We start from the raw sequence: 19,747 nt of genomic DNA, 5'->3' as shown, positions 1-19,747 counted from the left end.
CTTGGTTTCTTGGTTGTTTTTATGTTTGTTTGTTTAATATAATGGCTTTATTGAGATACAATTCACCTTAACCATACAATTCACACACTCAAAGTAGTGGGTGAAAATTCAGTGGTTTTTAGCATATTCTCAAAGGTATGCACCCATCATTACAGTCAATTTAGATCATTCCTGTCACCTCAAAAAGAAATCCCACACCTATTAGCAGTCAACTGTTATTGCCAGCCCAATGCCCCAAGCTGTAGGTAATAACAATTTACTTTCTGTCTCTATAGTTTATTCTGAAAAGTTCATTTAAAAATGGAATCATACAATATTTGATCCTCTGTGACTGACTTTTTTCACCTGGCATAATGTTTCCAGGGTTCATCCATGTTTTTGCATTAATCAGTACTTCAGTCCTTTCTATTGCTGAATAATATTCCATGGTATGGATAAACTGTATTTTATTTATTTGTTCATCAGATGATGGACATTTTGATTTTAGTTTCCACTTTTTGGCTATTATGAATAATGCTTCTACAAGCATTTGTATACAAATTTTTTGTGAAATTATGTTTTCATTTCTCTTGAGTGTTATACCTATATCATATGGTAACTCTATGTTAAAAGTTTTGAAGAACTGCCAGACTTTTTTCCACAGCAGCTGCACCATTGTTCATTCCCACCAGCAGTGTATGAAGGTCCAATTTCTCAACGTTCTCACCAACACTTGTTATGGTCTTTCTTTTTGATTATACCCATCCTAGTGAGTTTGAAGTGGTCTCATTGTGGGTTTGATTTTCATTTCCCTGAGAGCTAGTAATGTTGAGCATGTTTTCGTGTGTTTGGTTATTTTTGTTTATTTGTTTTGTTTTTTTGCCACTTTTATATCTTTTTCAGAGAAATGTCTATCCAGATCTTTTGCCCATTTTTAAACTGAGCTGTTTGTCTATTATTGAGTTATAAGAGTTATATATACATATATAAGTTCCTTATCAGATATATGAACTTTTTCTCATATTCTGTAGGTTGTCTCTCTTTCTTGATGATATTCTTTAAAGTACACGTTTTTAATTTTGATGAAATGCAATTTATTTTTTAAAGGGTGTTTGTCTTCCTACTGGAGAGCAACAATAGTTCCATTTGTCATAATCAAAATTATCTGTTTTCTACTGTACCAGAAAGTTGTTAGATGTTTTTGTTTTTTGAAAGTCTGTTTTTCTTAATTATCAAACTTCCTGAATTTTAAGACACTATCAATTGTGAAAAGCACCATCAAATTAATAAGCATTTTTAGGAAAAATGGGTTGCTCCTATGTTAAATAAATAACATTGAATGTTGACCCCATCCTGATTTCAGAAATGCTAAAATGTGGGGGAAAAGAATCTTAGGATAATGAAATATGATATATATTTGGTTTTGTAATTTAGTGTTATTGTTGAAATTATTCAGTTTGTTTGAATTAATTTATTTTTACCACATGGGGCAAATTTCATACAAATAAGATCTATGTTCTTGATCAGAACCAAAACACACTGGTAGGTTTTGTTTATATTTCAGATAATCCTTCTAATGGAAGAAGGATTAGCTTTATTAATCAAAATGCAGTGTGGTCCTCTTCACTGTCACTCTCAGATCTTAATACCAACTGCAATTTTTTTAAAGTTCTATTTATAATACACATAAAATTCTGGCAAGAATAACAGAAAAAGGTCTAGGGGGAGGGGAAAACTACTATTCCTCTGCCAAAATAAGAGAATGTTTCACATTCTTTTCATACTGTAGTTTTCACTCTTTGTCGTTAAGTTTACATAGTTTTACAAAGTTGTATTCATAAGGGAAAGCATATTTGAAATAAAATATATCAGAATAGAAGAAAAGTAGCTTTTTAACTTAATAGTATACATTAAGCATTTCTATATGTTGTCAGTCTGTAAAATTAGCAATTTAACAGATGGAAAATAGTCCCACATATGAGCGTACCATCTATTCATCAATTTATTCAACAGACACTAAGTGCTTACAAAATGCTAAACAATGAGCTAAATAATGGGTATGTAGCAGTGAACAAAACAGTCACCTCACCAATGGCACTTACAGTGAGAAGAGATAGATAACCGTCTATCAGTGCTCTCTATTTTTTCTTTGTCTCTCATATAGGTACAAGCACAAATATATGCATGTAGAACATGTATATGTTCATTTGTATATATATATATATATATACATACATATGCACGTGTATATATACATGTGTATATATAGCATAAACATATAGCATATATATGTTATATAGCTATGTTATAACAATGTCAGTTGCTGATATATATGTACATGTGGAGCATGCATGTTTTGCATATGTATGTATTATTTTCTATCAGGTGCTGATAAAAGTAATAAAGCCTTATGAGAAGAAAGAGAACTATAGAAGTTTCTATTTTAGAAAAAGTGGTCAAGGAGAGATTCTCTGATGTGGCATGAGCAGAACTCTGACTGGAAGAGGGATTGAGCATTCTTGACAGAGAGAGGAGCAAGTGCAAAGGCCTTGTGGTGAGAGTATACTTAACATCAAGGAACCCAGTGCAACTAGATTGGAGGAAGTGAGGGTAGGGTTGTAGGACAGGGATGAGATGTGGTAGTAAGGAGACAGATGATGCATACACGGTGTGTCATATTATGGGCTATGACTTTTACTTAGAGCTACAAAATTATTGGAAGGTTTTGAGTAAAGGTTAATGTGATTTAACTTTGGTTTTAAAAGGGATACTCTGGCTGCCATGTAATAGGGGCAAAAGATAGGAACAGATCAGTTAGGAAGACCCTTATAGACTTCTACTCAAGAGATAGTGATGGCTTGGATTAAGAAACTGTTATCAAGTATTGACAAATGATCAGTTTCTAGATATAATTTGAAGATAGTTCAGGTAAGATTTGCTGAGCATTTAAATCCATTTAGTTATTCAACAAATATATATTGAATGGCAACTAAGTGTCCTTAGTTGTTCTAGATGTTAGGGATGAAGCAGTGAACAAAGTGAAAACCTAGCACCTGAATACCTTGCTGAAGGAAACAGATAATAAATGAAGATAAGTAAGTGAAAACATACAGCATGTTAGGTAGTGATATATGCTAAAGAGTAAAGCAAAGCAGAAAAATGATGCTTTGTGCTAAGTCAACAGAATTAACTTAAGGATCAGACATGGGGATAAGAGAAAATGAGGAGTCAGGATTTTGGCCTATGTAACTGCAAAAATTGAGTTGCTGTTTATTAAGATGGAAGTGGTCTCTGTAGTATAGTATCCATAGGATTGGTAAACATGCTTGTGAACATAGGTTTTCTTTCTTTTAGATTATAACTTTAGGATTACTCTCCAGTCATTCTGTTAAAGCATATTGACACATTTTGTTCCAAAGGTTTTACTAACTTACGTTGGTACAGAAAATAAATGATGATACCAGTTTCCCTAGCATCTTTCCAGCAATGGGTATTTTAATTAAAAACAAAAAATGCAAAAGAATATTTATGTACTAGCATAAAAGAGTACCATTTTTATTTAAATTATTGGTCACAGAGAATATTAAACCACATAAAAATAAATGTTTTTACTAAATTTGTCTCACTTTTTATTACTTGTCTGTTGATGATAGTCTTTATCATTATCTATTGGGATATTAATATTTATGTATACATAATTGTCAACTTCAGGAAGATAGAGAGCTATGTCTATAATCTAGAAATTTCACCCATTTTTCATTCAACAAGTATATTGCATTTTTTAATAACCCACTTCTTTTTCATTTCTAAATATTTTGTTGCCTCAAAGTTTCCAAAATCATCATCTCTCCAAAACTACAAGAAGCAATGTTACATAGTAGCTGGGAATGTAAGGTTTAGAGCCAGATTTCCTGGACTCTAATTCTGCTAATCACTAAATGAGATATCCTAGGTAACTGCCTAAATTTCCTCATGCTAATGGAGGCTGGTAACAATACCTTTAAAGGATTTAGTAAAATATTATGTGAAAAATGGCACCCTTCCCATTGCTCAAGCCAAAAACATTAGAATTATTGTTGAAGTCTCTCTTTCATATACCATGACCAATAGAATTCTGTTAGTTTTCCCTTAAAAATATATTCTCCATCTGATCATTTTTCAGTCTTGCTACCACCCTGATGCAAACCACATCCTCTCTCCCTGATTGTTGCAATACCTCCTGACTAGTCTCTTTGTCTTTGCTGTTGGTCCCTTCAACCTATCTTCATCTCAGCAATCAGAGTAATTTTGTTAAAATCTAAGAGAGATGATGTCATCATCTGCTCAAATTCATCCAGTGGCACTCTGTTTAACTCAGGATGAAAACCATAATCTTTCTAATGGCGCCGATCCTGATGTGCTCCCACTTCCTCCATTACTACTCTACAGGATATTCTGCCACTCTCACCCTTGCTCACTCCTCACTGCCACACTGATCTCCTTGTCTGTGAACAGACAAGGAAAGCAAGCTCCCACCTCAGGGCCTTTGCATTTGTTGTACCCTTTGACTGTGATGATATTACCAATTGGCATTTTTGCTCCAATTTTATCTCAGGGAAGCCATTCTTAAACAATTTTATTTAAAATTGCAAATTTCTGCTCTTCCCATACTCTTTATCTCCCTGCCCTTCTTTATATTTCTGTATTGATGACATGACCTTCCAATATGTAAGTGGTATATTTGTTCTTTCCTTAATTTCATCACTGTCGACTTCATGAGGGTAAAGATTTTTGTTCATTGTGGTTCCTACTGTATCCTCAACCTGGAATAGTCTCTGGTACACTGCACAGCAGAACTCAATATATTAATTTAATGAATGAAGGATACCTGATATATTAAGTAATTATTAGCTATCCATGTTAAAAAACGTTAGCTCTAAGTAATACTGTGTATAAAGTTAGTGTGAGAAAAAAATCAAGTATTTTAAAAAAACACAAACAACTTTAAGACCTCTTTATATTCAGGAATAATACATACTAAGTCACTAAGGATAGAGATTTCTAGTTTCTAAGCTGAGTAACATTGTATGAACATTGTGAAAGACAGTGGTACTATTTACATTATGAGGACAGGAGTTTGCAATCTTGATAGTAGCAAAAAAAAAAAGCTATTGTTATATAACAGAAGAATCCTTTTGTGTAATGTCAAGGAAAATTTCAATAAGAAATATAAATATATCTACATTCCTAACAATAAAAGGGAATTTAAAATTATATCATTTAGGATCAAGATTTTCCAAAATAGGTACATTTTTTCCTTCTTCTTCTTTTAATTAACTCATCTACTAATGATCAAGCTGTACTGGACTCTGTGGTAAATTAAAAAACAAATAATTAAGAGAACATGGCCCTAGGAGAATTTTTTCTAAATTCAGAAAAATAAAAGGAGCCATAAAAAGAAAAAAAACAGGAAGAAAAAGACAAAGAGAGAGGACAAGGGAAGGAGGGAGGGAAAAGAAAAGAGAAGAGGGGGAAAAAGGGGAAAAATATGATGCAATTTGGAAGAGAAAAACGAGCAGTTCTAGTTGGGGCCTTGGGGCAAGAAGGAACAGAAGAAGATTTGATAAGTTTTTGTGAAATTTGTGGCATTTGGCATGTCTCTTAAAACTGAACTTTCCTCCAGCAAGATGATGATGTAGGTATGTTCTTATTCCAAGAATGTCTGTGTCGTAAGAATTAAAGAGAAAGAAAAGAAAGAAAGTCAAACTAAACAAAACTTAAAAACCTCTGCATAAAAATTAAATTGTGAGTAGAATAAGATTTAAATGAGTGAAAAACTTCTATACATTTTATTTACTGTGTTCCATGGGAAATGAAATGGATTAATTAACATAAATGGAATTTTATCTTTTATAAACATTAAATTAGTAATCAAATAACTTTTAGAGTTTGAGGACTCTTTGAGAACTTCAAAAATCTCTGTTTTACAGATGAAGAAATAGACTCTCAGGGAAAGGTAATTACTTGGTTAGGACATGGCAGATTTAGGATGAGAAATGATGGTCTTGTGACCCACAGGCCAGTGCACTCCCCTCAATAGCATATGCCGTTTACCTATTGCTGTTTACATTTTTAACTTTCTCCATCTAGACCATTCTTCCTCCACTTTACCTGTGTGACTTACTGCCTCACCTCATCGGGTCTTTGCTCAAATGTTACTACAATCCTCTGTACTAAAATAACATCTGTTTTCTCCACCTTGTACACCTGTATCTTGCCTCCTTACTGTATTTTTCTCCAATGCACTGACCACAAAGCATACCTAATATTTTACGTATTTTTTTTGTTGCTTATTGTTTTTTCTTCTCTTACTTGAAGGCAGGGTTCTGTTTCCTGCTATATGTCCTAAAAGAATATCTGGCGTATCATAGGTGTTTAATAAATAATTGTTAAATAAATGAAATGTAATTTACCTAAATCTAGGGAAACATTTTAGTATTGATATATTCACAAACATCAGCTTTGGAGTCAGTCTGGATGTTTTTGATGCACCCCCTACTGGTTTCGTGATTTTGCCATGCTACTTAATTTCCATATGCCTTAGTTTATTTCTTATTAAGTGTAGGTAAAAATCATACACACTGCATAGAGTTGTTATAAGGACTAAAGAAATTATATATGTAAAGTTTCTGGCTCTTAGTATGTGCTCAGCAAATGTTAACCATCAATCAGTGATAGCTATTATTATTTTTGTTTTAAAGAAGATGTTGGGGGTAGGAGTTAATTAATTAATTTTTGCTGTGTTGGGTCTTCGTTTCTGTGCGAGGGCTTTCTCTAGTTGTGGCAAGCGGGGACCACTCTTCATCGCTGTGCATGGGCCTCTCACTATCGCAGGCTCTCTTGTTGTGGAGCACAGGCTCCAGACGCACAGGCTCAGTAGTTGTGACTCACAGGCCTAAGTTGCTCCCTGGCATGTGGGATCCTCCCAGACCAGGGCTTGAACCCGTGTCCCCTGCATTAGCAGGCAGATTCTCAACCACTGCGCCACCAGGGAAGCCCAGTGATAGCTGTTATTAATAGCTATAGGTATAACTCAAATGCCTAGAGCATTTTAACATAATTGGTAATTAATTACATCCTAAGATGTACTGTGATCTGTTCATTCTTAGTTCATACCACTGCTAATAACCTGATACTGCTAGCTGTACATCACATTCCATATGTTATAGTAGATTTTAAGCATTACTAATAAAACAAAATAATGCATGTAGTATAAACAAAATTATTTTATTTTGTTACAATGCTAAGTCACACAACTGAACTCTTGAAAACACTATATGTAGTTGTCTATGTCAAAATTCATTGTTGATAGGTATCAACACATTGAATAAAATAATTCCAAAACAATTTATTTGAAAAGACTAAATATTTAGGAATCTTTTTGAATTTGAAGAGATACTTGTATCACCTGGAACACAAATCCCAACCACCATGGATATTTCCTATTTTATACTCTTTTAAATTGATTATAGCTTGCTCATTATTCATATAAGTTCTTACATGTGATTCATGTTTGTGGTTTACCCCTTCTGATTATTCCAGTGGTAATTGCCATATTTCAATGTTCTTCCTCCTTTTTTGCTGTTGTGGTTTCATTTCAATCTCCTAATATTTTTTAAATCTTTCTTGTAAAGTTTGTTAGCTTTTCTTCTATGATTTCTCAGACTTCTTATTCTCTTCAAATTCACTGCAAAAAACTGCAAAAATAAATAACCAAAATCAATAGTTGTTTTTTAATTAAGCAAATAAATGCTTAAAATTTGCTTTAAAAAATGCAAAATTCTATTGAGTTCTTTCAAATATCTCGATCTTCAAGTTCAAAAGAAATGATGTGTCCAATGGCATTTGCATGACTTTAATTTTATTTTCAAAATGTTTAAGTACATTAAATAACAGAGATGCATTTAAATTTTTTGCAAGTTAGTGGAGTGTTGACATTAATCCAATAACAGGCAAGATTCCGTGTTACTACCTTTTTGTGCTTATTTATTAGATGCATGGGTCATATGAAAATTATACCTGGTTACCTTGGAAAAACAGGAAAAAAGAGAGCTTAGTATATTTAAAGAGAGAGAAAAGGAAGAAGGATAAAAATGGATGTAATTTTCTCTTTCTCTTTTCTAGCCCTAGGAAAAGATAAGGATTACACGGATGAACATGCTAATTATGACCGATCTCGCCTCATTAAAGACTTTGTCCCCCCAAATAATTCTGAACCCAAGCCCAGATTGCCTAAGGTAATGCAAACTAAACAATCAATATGTCATTTGAAGACTCTAACTTCTAAATCCATTCAGTTCTTTTCAATTTTAATCAATATTGTGCTGGAGAGATGAGGCCACACAGGTTAATATATATCTTAAGGACTTAAAATTGAAAAGTTATGTGTAGACATCATATTCATTTATACTATCAAACAGAATTTTACAAACATTCTGAAACATGAAATTATTCAGTAATATTTTCTTTAGAGGCTTATTCCTTCATGTTTCTTTTTTTTGAAAGATACCATGTTTTAATGAGAACATGGATTTTAGTATCAAGTGGACCAAGATTTGAATTACAGTTCCAGTACTTATAGTTGTGATAACTTGGCAGGTTAATTAAACTCACTTAAGCCTTGTTTTCATCATCTGTAGAATTAGAATCATGTTGTCTACTTGACAATTTTTTTTGTTTTTCTTTCAGTTTTATTGAGATATAATTGACAGTACTTTATAAGTTTAAGGTGTACAGTATAATTTTTTTACTTACATACATCATGAAATGATTACCAGAATAAGTTCAGTGAACATCCATTGTCTCATATAGATGCAAAATCAAACAAAGAAAAAAAAATATATTTTTTCTTGTAATAAGAACTCTTAGAATTTACTCTCTTAACAACTTTCATATACGGCATACAGCAGTGTTCATCACAGTTATCATGTTTTATCCTTACATCCCTAGTACTTAATTATCTTATAACTGGAGGTTTTTCCTTGTAACTGCCTTCATCCAATTCCCCCTCACACATTCCCCACCTCTATTAACCATGAATCCGATCCCTTTTTCTATGAGATTCTTTGTTTGTTTGTTTTTAAAGTATGACTGACCTACAACACAATGTTGGTTTCTATTACACAACAGTGATTTGGTATTTTTATGATAAGTCTAGTTATGATATGTCACCATATAAAGAGATTACATACTTATTGCTATATTCCCCACACTGTATATTTCATACCCATGACTCACTTATTTTGCAACTGGAAGTTTGTAACTCTTAATCTCCCTCACTTATTTCTTTCCTCCCCTCATCCCCTTCTTGTCTGGCAACCACCTCTTTGTTCTATCTATAACTCTGTTTCTGTTTTATATTTGTTCATTTGCTTTGTTTTTTAGATTCCACATATAAGTGAGATCATACAGTATTTTTCTTTCTCTGTCTGACTTATTTCACTAAGCATAATACCCTCTAGGTCCATCCATGTTGTCACAAATGGCAAGATTTCATTCTTCTTATGGCTAAGTAGTATTCCATATAACATATATACCACATCTTCATTATCTATTCATCTACTGATGGGCACATAGGTTGCTCCCACATCTTGGCCATTGTAAATAAGGGAGCAATGAATATAGGAGGGCATATATCTTTTCTAATTAGTGTTTTTGTTTTCTTCAGGCAAATACCCAGGAGTGGTAGGTATTGCTGTATCATATGGCAGTTCGATTTTAAATTTTTTGAGGAGTCTCCACACTATTTTTCTATAGTGGCTGCACCAATTTACATTTCCAGTAAAAGTGCACGTGTCCCCTTTTCCCCACATTCTTGCCAACTCTTGTTATTTGTTGTCTTTTTGCTAACAGCCATTCTGACATGTGTGAGGTGATGTCTCATTGTCATTTTGATCTGCATTTCCCTGATAATTACTGATGCTGAGTATCTTTTCATGTACCTGTTGCCTGGCTATCTATATGTCTTCTTTGGAAAAATGTCTATTCAAATCCTCTGCCCATTTTTTAATAGGATTTTTTTGGTTTTTTGATATGAGTTCTTTGTGTATTTTGGATATTAACCACTTATTGGAAGTATTGTTTGCAAATGTCTTCTCTCATTCAGTAGGTGGCCTTTTAATTTTGTTGATAGTTTATTTTACTGTGCAAAAGCTTTTTAATATAATGTAGTCCCATTTGTTTATTTTTTATGTTGTTTCCCTTGCCTAAGGAGACATATTCAGAAAATTTTGTTGAGACTGATGTCAAAGAGCATACTGCCTATATTTTGTTCTAGAAGTTTCATGGCTTCAGGTCTTACATTTAAGTCTTTAATTCATTTTAATTTATTTTTGTGCATGGTGTGAGAAAGCAGTCCAGTCTGATTTTTTTTGCATATAGTTGTCCAGTTTTCCCAACATCATTTATTAAAGAGACTCTCTTTTCCCATTGTATATTCTTGTATCCTTTTTCACAGAATCATTGCCCATACAAGAGTGGGTTAATTACTGGGCTCTCTATTCTGTTTCATTGATCTGTGTGTCTGTTTTTGTGCCAGTACCATACTGTTTTGATTATTTTATCTTTGTAGTATAGTTTGAAATCACATCGCATGATAACTCCAGCTTTACTCTTCTTTCTCAAGATTGTTTTTGGCTATTTGGGGTATTTTATGTTTCCATACAGATTTTAGAATTATTTGTTCTAGTTCTGTGAAAAATGCCATTGGTATTTTGATAGGGATTGCATTGAATCCATAGAATGCCTTGAGTAGTATGGTCATTTTAACAATATTAATTCTTTTAATCCATGAGCATGGTATATCTTTCCATCTGTTTGTGTGGCCTTAGATTACTGTCATCAGTGTCAGTTTTACAAGTATAAGCCTTTTACACTGTTAGGTAGATTTATTCCTAGGTGTTTTATTCTTTTTGATGCAGTTGTAAATGTGATTTTTTTAAAAAAATTTCTCTTTCTGGTAGTTTGTTGTTAGTATTTAGAAATGCAACATATTTCCATATATTAATTTTGTATCCTGCAACTTTTCAGAATTCATTGATGAGTTCTAGTAGTTTTTTGGGTGGTATCTTTAGGATTTTCTATGTACAATATCATATCACCTGCAAATATTGGCAGTTTTACTTCTTCCTTTCCAATTTGGATTCCGTTTATTTATTTTTATTGTCTGATTGCTGTGGCTAGGACTACCAATACTACGTTGAATAAAAGTGGTGAGAATGAGCAGCCTTTTCTTGTCCCTGATCTTAGGATCAATGCTTTCAGCTTTTCACTGTTGAGTATGATGTTAGCTGTAGGTTTGTCATATATATTGAAGTATGTTCCCTCTATACCCATTTTGGTGGAAGGTTTTATTTTTAATTCTTATTTTTAAAATAGATTTATTTATTTATTTATTTTTGGCTGCATTGGGTCTTCATTGCTATGCACGGGCTTTCTCTAGTTGTGGCGAGTGGGGGCTACTCTTCATTGTGGTGCGCAGGCTTCACATTGCAGTGGCTTCTCTTGTTGCGGAGCACAGACTCTAGGTGCATGGGCTTCAGTAGTTGTGACATGCGGGCTCAGTAGTTGTGGCTCCTGGACTCTAGAACACAGGCTCAGTACTTGTAGTGCACGGGCTTAGTTCCTCTGTGGCATGTGGGATCCTCCCAGACCAGGGCTCGAACACGTGTCCCCTGCATTGGCAGGCAGCTTCTTAACCACTGCACCACCAGGAAGTCCCTGGTGGGAGTTTTTATTGTAAATGGATGTTGAATTTTCTCAAAAGCTTTTGCTGAATCTATAGAGCTGATCATATGATTTTTATTTTTCAATTTGTTAATGTGGTGTATCGCATTGATTGATTTACAGATATTGAACTATATGGAAGGTTTTTATAACAACTTGGAGGTTGAGAACACCTCATTGAAACTATAGTTCATCAGCAAATGAGTCACTGGGTTGGGCTTCACTTTTAAAAATCCCTGGCTCCAGCAATCCCACCATTCCTATAATTCTTTTGTGGATTCTTCAAAGCATCTGAATATGGTCATCCAGCACCGAATACCATCCCCTTTTGATACTTTCCAGTAGAAATTCTGACTCAGTCCAAGCTCGCTTTTTAAGAATTGCTTCTTATTGATTAAAGTGGGAATGGCTTTGTAAAAGAAATTTGGATATTAAATGCAATTTAACCCAAGGAATGACTTAGCTTTTGGTTATCACTGCATGGACAATAACCAATAATCACTTCCGTGAAAATATATTTGTCTGTGATGTTTGATTTAGTTTGACCTGGATTAATTTTGAAAATCCCTTCATTAATCACCATCAATGTGTTAGTGAAGAAATATGGCACAATTTAAACATTATTGTTATAATGATTCTGAACTGTAGTAAGTAGATACAGAAATAAATGTTTGTGTGAGATTTATTCATTCCTCTTTGGCTTGGTTTTGTTAAAGGGGGTTTACAATTTTATGCTGATAATACTTAGGTTATCTTCACAAATCAGGAGTTTCTCTCTCTCTGTTTACTTCATCTGCCTCCCTATGTCTGTCTGATTTGCATAGGAGAGGCTCTACTATCTGTAAAGCATTGTTTCAAGAGACCTGAGCCTGAGGCAAATTATAAGAAAAGTTGAGAAAAAGTAGCTGTTGTTCCTTCAGGTACTTATTTCACCAGTGAATGGGAAGACAAACACGATATGTTTCAAATAATTAGAAAATGAACTAAGATTAAATAAAATTTGTGTTATCAGCTTCTCTAAAATTTAGCACATGCCGCCAATGATACCCGTCACTTCGTTTCTGCTCAACAGTAGCATTTCCCAAATCTCACTTTGACTAGACTTGAACTTTAGAATAGTAAAGTTAAGAAGAAATAGTTAAACCTGCATGCATGTTTAGTTTTTGACAGAAAAATAAGAGAATAATGGGTGATGATAGTAACATACCACAGCTGTTCAATCCAAGAAATCCTAGCCTAATGTCCTGTTAGTCTTACTCAACTTCTATTCAAATTCGAAAATGTAATGCATCACCTAGATGTTTCTGGATTCACTCTTTTAGCGTCTATGTAAATATGTCCGCTTTTATCCGTTTCATAAGTTAGGGTGCAGCACAAATCCAATTTGCATAAATGGTTCTATTCCAAAAAATAAAAAGTTATTTAAAATCCATTTAACTAGGCTACTTGCTTGCAAAGCTTATCTATAAATGAAGGGCAAAATAATCTTCTTAGATATAGTCTTTGTGTACATTTATCAGAGAGAACCTCAAAAAAGCAATGACCTATATATCTATTGTTTGACCTAGTATCTGAATAACCTTCAATTTATAACTTTGCTGACCTTCCTCTTATTTCATCCCATCATTAAATGATATGCATATATATATGTGTATACACAATTATGTGTGTATGTATTTTAAGGTTTGTCTTATGAAATTGAAAATATTCATTTACTTGTGACCTACAAAATGGCAACTTTCATATGGTTCAAATTAGCATATATTAATCTGTATGTATCTAATTGTATAGCTGATGATATGTGCCTCACATTATTTGCTTGGGATAATTGTACTGGTTGCAGTCTGTCCCATGCATATTATACAATGTAACTGTTATTTTATTTCTTCACAGTAGTTACTCAGTTACATTTTAGAGATGACCTTTTAGAGGTGACAAAGCAATTTTATAAAGAGTCAACAGGAAGGGAGCAAAGACTCACAGAGGAAAATAACTTCTAATGTAAACTACATTGTAAGTAATGCAAGTAATGGATTACAGAAAACAAATACAGCTTTCTAATAAGATTTGCTATCAGCTATAAACTAGGTTCTAGGAGATAACTCCATATCTATCAAAGCAGTATCTTACATTGAAATTATGAAGAAATTCTGCTGAATTTATCAACAGTATAAACAAACAAATATAGAAATGCATCTGACTAGAGTAATGGGCATTGTGTAGATAGACGTTACATCTGCTTGAGAATTTGGTTTGTCAGTCATTGTGCAAACATTTCCTGAATGATCTCGAATCAGTGTGGTGAATTTTATTTTGATCATATATCCACTGCTTATGATAATTTTATAAGCCAAATATATTTTTAAGACACTATAGTTTGCTCTAAAATTGAACTCAGAACAATGAATTGTCTTTAGAATATTTTGCCTCAAATCATTAACTTTTAGCACATATCATTTATACTAAAATTCTTTAATATTTTAGAGACTAAACTCATCTGTGATACTGACATCTAATATGAAGTGATATTGATAAATTAATAGGACATTTGTCATTTATTTGGAACCCACTGTGAGTAAAGTTTAATGCTATAGGACAGAGAACAGAGAAAGATGGCAAACACAGACAGGTCTTGATTTTCGTGTAATACAGTTCAGGAGGTGGGCATACGTGTACAAGGAAAAAGCTAAGAGGCTCTAGAAATTAGAGATATACTAAATATGGTGTAAGTCTAGATTTATCTAGCCTCAAGCTTTATAGTAAAAGCCATATTTAAATATCTCATGGGCATTTCAGTAGATAGAAAAATTGGCCACAGCCCTTCTCTCTTCCCTATACCTACTTTGTTTTCAATGAGACTTCGCAGGTCCTCCTATCCAAGAGGCTGACTCTGTTAGACTGGCCTTGGGCCTTGCTTTGACCAATAGATGGCTGCAGAAGTGACAATGTGCCAGTGCTGAACCTTGAACTCGAAAGACCTTGCATTCCTATTATTCCTCTTGGGATTCTTCCTCTACCATTTGAATAAGTCAGAGCTATCCTGCAGGAAGATAAGGCCATGTGATGAGAGCCTAGTGAGTCCAGTTGCCCCAAATGAGACAGAGATGTGAGAAAATCCAGTGACAAAGACCAGGAAACTCAGACCCATTAGAAGTTCTAGCTGAGACCAGAAGAACTGCACAACTGGACCCAACCTATTCACAGAATCCTGAGCTAAATAAAAATTATTTGGGTATGGTTTATTTCTCAGCAATAGATAATGGAGACAGCCATAAATGTTAGAGAATATCATATTTGCTGATACCAATGATTGTTAATATATAGTGAATTCTTCATCACAAGAATGGGAAGAATTGCAAAATTGTCCCTGAGTTTTCCACAGATACTCATACTATCCATTTAACTCTATAGGTCTCGAGTATATTTTAAATGTCATAACCTAAATTGCATAAAATCTAGGCATCTAACACTTTCTGAAATTATCTTTTTTTAAACTCTGTTTACAAAAGTAGTTTTTTATACCTTTAAATAAGTGCAGAATTCCAAGATTACCTTCAGTTGAACCATATGTGTATCGTTAGCAGTGTCCCAAGCACCCATTAAAATTGGTAAAGAACTAACTTTTTTAAAGGCAAATTTATTTCCTTTCTAGCATTTTGACAAAAAGGTTCTGTAACACATGTGTGAACAATAAAACTGAGGGAGCAAATGTATAATGTAATGTGAGAAAAGGAACAATTCTATGAATTCATAGACTGGAGCTCCTGTGCTGACTGCAAGCAAGTCAGAGAGAGGGATTGATTTTAAGATAGTTTGGGTATATATTGCCTTTCTCTGTCTCATTAGTATAGATAGCACTGTGAATAACACTTGAAGATAAGGTCCTATAACCAACTGGATGGTACTGAGAAACAAAATCCCTCTCTCCATCAAGGAGTCATGTCCTACATACCAGCTAAGGCCTCTAGATGTGGACAGGGAATGTCTATAATTAATCTAGGTTAAAAGGAGCAAAGCTGTGAAGCAAAATCCATGGCTTGTGTACTAGACATTAATGAAGATTTTGCTGCTGCTACTGTCCCTCAGGATGCCAAAAATAACTACTAATAATTTCTGGGAATATAAATCTATACTCCAAATTACAGTGACTTCTCCTCTGAAAAGACATTGGGTATCAAATCAGACAGGAAAGAGGTCATAGACCAGGAAAATCTTGATATGGCTATTTTAGCAGTTCATTAAATTTAAATCACAAGGCTATTCAATTTGACTGTGTCAACTGGCATTGGTAGGTGGTATTCATCTTTAACTAAACTGGTAACAGGAATAATTTTCTCTTAAGAATGGATACACAGATCATGTGATGGCAAAGGTGCAGGGAGATGGCCTCTGTAGTCTTCTACAATGCACCTTTCACATGGGCATTGGCAACTGTTTAATTTAGCTCAGTGGTTCTTTGCTTCCAAATCACATACAGATTCTGATATTCTGAACTTGCATACTTTTTCCCAGCAAATGTAAGATAACGTTAACTTAAACTACAAGATAAATGACTAAACTTGGCCCTATATGGCTGCTTCAATTGACAAAATTATGCATGAAATTAAATACTATTTATTTGCATTTATTGAGATAGTTTCTAAAGAAAATGTTAATATCTCCCTAACTTAGGACCTGAAATAATACTTTCTTTATAGTTCATTGTGGGAAATGGTACCCTATTTAATTTTTATATAAACATGGGACATCCAGCAAATCATCTTGGTTTCTTAATCTTTTTAGCTAGTGTTTTAAATTTATCTTCTTGCCTAGTAGTAAGAAGACTCCATTTTTAAGCAGCCAAAAGGATACCTGGTCTCGTCTACAAAATCTTTGATACTGAGGAAGGCATTATCTTCCCTGTAGCCATAGGAGGCAACTCCCTCCCTGGTACCATTTCATTGCCTACCTTGACCATCAGAAGCCCTCCCTAGAAAATGTTCTACACTAGCTAATTGCTAGTTTGTGTATTCCCAAAGATTTAGCATAAGATTTTCCAGAATTGCTCCACATTATCTATGGATTACTTAAACCCAAATGTGTGTGCATGTGTGTATTATGATAAAAGTAGCATTTCAAATTGTAAAGAAATATTGAGCTTAAAAATAATGTGCAAATGTTCTCACAAAAACTGATCAATAATTTGGTAGGGGTTAAAATGTTTTCAGATGCCTGCTTCACATCTTATACCAAAATGAACTGAAGATAGTTAGTCAATTCAAAATTAATATGTAAAAATAAAATTAGCATTTATTTCTAATCACAGGCTAGAAGAATGTGATTTCTAAATGGCTTTTCTACACCAACAAATAAAATTAATCATGGAAATCTTGATAGAGCTATTTAGATACTAACCAGTATCAAAATTACAATAAAATTAAGAAGTAAGAGATAAACTTAAGATGTGATGATGACCTGACATACTAGAATATACTAGGGCCCATGAGCCACAACTACTGAAGCGCTCATGCCTAGAGCCCATGCTCTGCAACCAGAGAAGCCACCGCAATGAGAAGTCTGCATACCACAACGCAGAGTAGCCCCCACTTGCCGCAACTTGAGAAAGCCTGTGCACAGCATCGAAGACCCAACACAGCCATAAATAAATAAATTAATTAATTAATTAATTAATTAATTTTAAAAAAGAATATACCAAAGGATGGTTAATGTTCTTATTCTACAAAGACATCATAATAATATAATTGATGAATGCAAGAGTAAAAAAATCATTAAAAAACAATATAATTTTAACACGTAAAATGATTAGCGGTACTAGTAATTGCAGAAATACAAATGTAAGCACCTTTTTTTAAACCAAATTATAATTTTTTTTAAATAAAACTCAGAATTGACACTATAAACTGTTGCTTTTATTTCTTGCTGGTAGATATGTATATTGATCCAAATTTTCTGGGAAGTAATTTAACAGTGAGGATTAAAAGCCTTAAAATAATCTTTCCTTTTGACCCACTTCTAGGAATCTATTCAGGGAATGTAACTAGATGTTAGCCCAAATAATTGTGTTTAAAGATGTTTCTCACACTGAAATTTGTGAGGAACTTGTGGGGGAGAGAAGATAAAGCACTTAAATGATCACGATGAAATTAAAAGTATTAATGCCTTTAAACAAGGTGAGATACTATATTGAAAAATAAGTCCCCAAATTATTTAAGGATGATGGGAGATGATCGCAGTGTATGATTATATAATAAAAAGGTGGTTTTAAAAAAACAATATGTGCTGTTTTATACACTGTATAAAAATAATCTACCTCTTTTTCATAGATAAAATTATTAGGATTGTATACAAAAAATTACAGCGATTGGTCAAATTCACATGACATCAAGTTTACTTCATGTATTCTTAAATTTAAGCTATAAGTAAATATTACAATATTATCATTCCCATTTTAAAATCTCACACAGCAGGTATCAGGATTTGAAATAAGATGGTTCTATTTTCCAAAACTGCTTTTTCACTTTGCTACACTGGTGAAACAAGAACAATTCAGGGCTTCACTTTTCAGTCTGTTAACCTTCATTAAATAGCATTTTAGGTTTTTCCCCTAGTAAGTATTCCTCACTTACACACCGGAAGCTTTATATATACATATGCATTATCTAATTTAATTCTCATAATAACTCAATGAAAGTAAGTAGTGGTGGTCTCATTTTACTAATGAAGAAAATAAGGTTTAAAGAGGTAAGTTTCTTGCCCAGTCTCTGAGCTAGGCAGGAACAGAGCTGGATTGTAGCATGTCTCTTTGACTCCTATGCTTTTCTGACTCCCACTCAATAGTTAACTGTAAGAAATACACTCACATATATTAATCATAACTTTCAAAACCCCTAAAATGTTGCTCTGAAGTAGGCAGTTCTGTATTTTATTATTGTGTGGCTAACCCACAGCATCCAGGAGTGGACTGAGCTGTTGTAATTTACTCTTGTATCAAAAAAGTAAAAATTTACAGGGAGTTGGTTACAAATAATATTTCTAGCAAAAGTAGCCACAAGGGAGAATGTGTATACTCCTTGATATTCCACAATAATCAGTAGACTAAATATTTTTAACTGCATCTTCTACACAGTGTAGGAGCTACCCTTGTAAATCAGGAAAAAAAAAGAACTCTACTCCCCTCCTCCACAAAAGCCCCTACAACTATGTCTAGAGCAGGAGGCTAGGAAATCAAGACATGGAGATGTTAATTATGAGAGTAGATTTAGGTGAGGGATGGATTTGTCGGGATCCATGTCTTTGTTCCCTCGAAGACTGTATAGGAAAAAAATGTACCTATATAGGAAGTCTTATTTCATAACCAATACCAGAAAACAGACAAGATGCCATAGATGTTTTCTGTCTCCTGGAACTAATGTCTTGGTAATTAGACACGGAACAGGCTTCCTGAATCACCAGCTTGCTGGTTTTCCCAGTTGAGAGATCTCCTAAGCTTACCTGGAGGACTTTAGCTCTAAAATGAGAGCTGCAATAACTTGTCTGCAGAAATTTTACATATGTTTATGGGATGTGAAAGTAAATTCAGTAAGTTAATGTGTGGGCACACCAGTTAAATGGTGCAGATAGTTGTTCTACTTGATATTTATACATTCAGTCAGTGATAGGCTCACATCAAATCAGTTCTCTACCTGCTGAGAAATGAAGGCAGCCAATGGAATCAGATCAAAACGAATGTTATTTGAACATAGTAGAAGTCAAATCTACTCCATTAATCTCCTACCTCAAGGCTGTCCAGTTTGTGTATGTAGCAGAAGGAACACTGGATTGGGAGTTGGCACATTAATAATAATGATAATATTAAATAATTACGACCGCTAACATTTATTAAGGACCCTTCAGGGATTTTATTGATGACCTGTATTCATTTATACTCACATCTCTAAAAAGTAGGGTATATTTTTATCCCCTTTTCATAGGTGAGGAAATGGAGGCTTGGAATGGCTAAGTATCC

At 33.7% G+C, this 19,747-nt stretch overlaps 2 protein-coding genes across 3 annotated transcripts in view; one reads left to right on the top strand and one right to left on the bottom strand.

The window, feature by feature from the left end:
* ANO3 (anoctamin 3) overlaps positions 1-19,747 on the top strand; it is a 258,988-nt gene that overhangs the window by 80,892 nt on the left and 158,349 nt on the right. For both annotated transcript variants that reach the window (XM_067038079.1, XM_067038080.1), the window contains exon 4: positions 8,143-8,255. In XM_067038079.1, the coding sequence (XP_066894180.1) occupies positions 8,143-8,255 (113 nt within the window). The remainder of the gene's footprint in view (positions 1-8,142; positions 8,256-19,747) is intronic.
* The window catches only part of MUC15 (mucin 15, cell surface associated), a 106,168-nt gene continuing 91,773 nt past the window's right edge, over positions 5,353-19,747 (bottom strand). Inside the window, 2 exon segments of the mRNA XM_059070752.2 lie at positions 5,353-5,429; positions 5,432-5,680. Of these exon segments, the coding sequence (XP_058926735.1) occupies positions 5,353-5,429; positions 5,432-5,680 (326 nt within the window).

The sequence above is a fragment of the Kogia breviceps genome, chromosome 7, assembly GCF_026419965.1.
Source record: "Kogia breviceps isolate mKogBre1 chromosome 7, mKogBre1 haplotype 1, whole genome shotgun sequence".
Taxonomy (NCBI): domain Eukaryota; kingdom Metazoa; phylum Chordata; class Mammalia; order Artiodactyla; family Physeteridae; genus Kogia; species Kogia breviceps.
The sequence above is the reverse complement of the archived record's forward strand: the minus strand, read 5'-3'. Positions and strand labels throughout refer to the sequence as shown.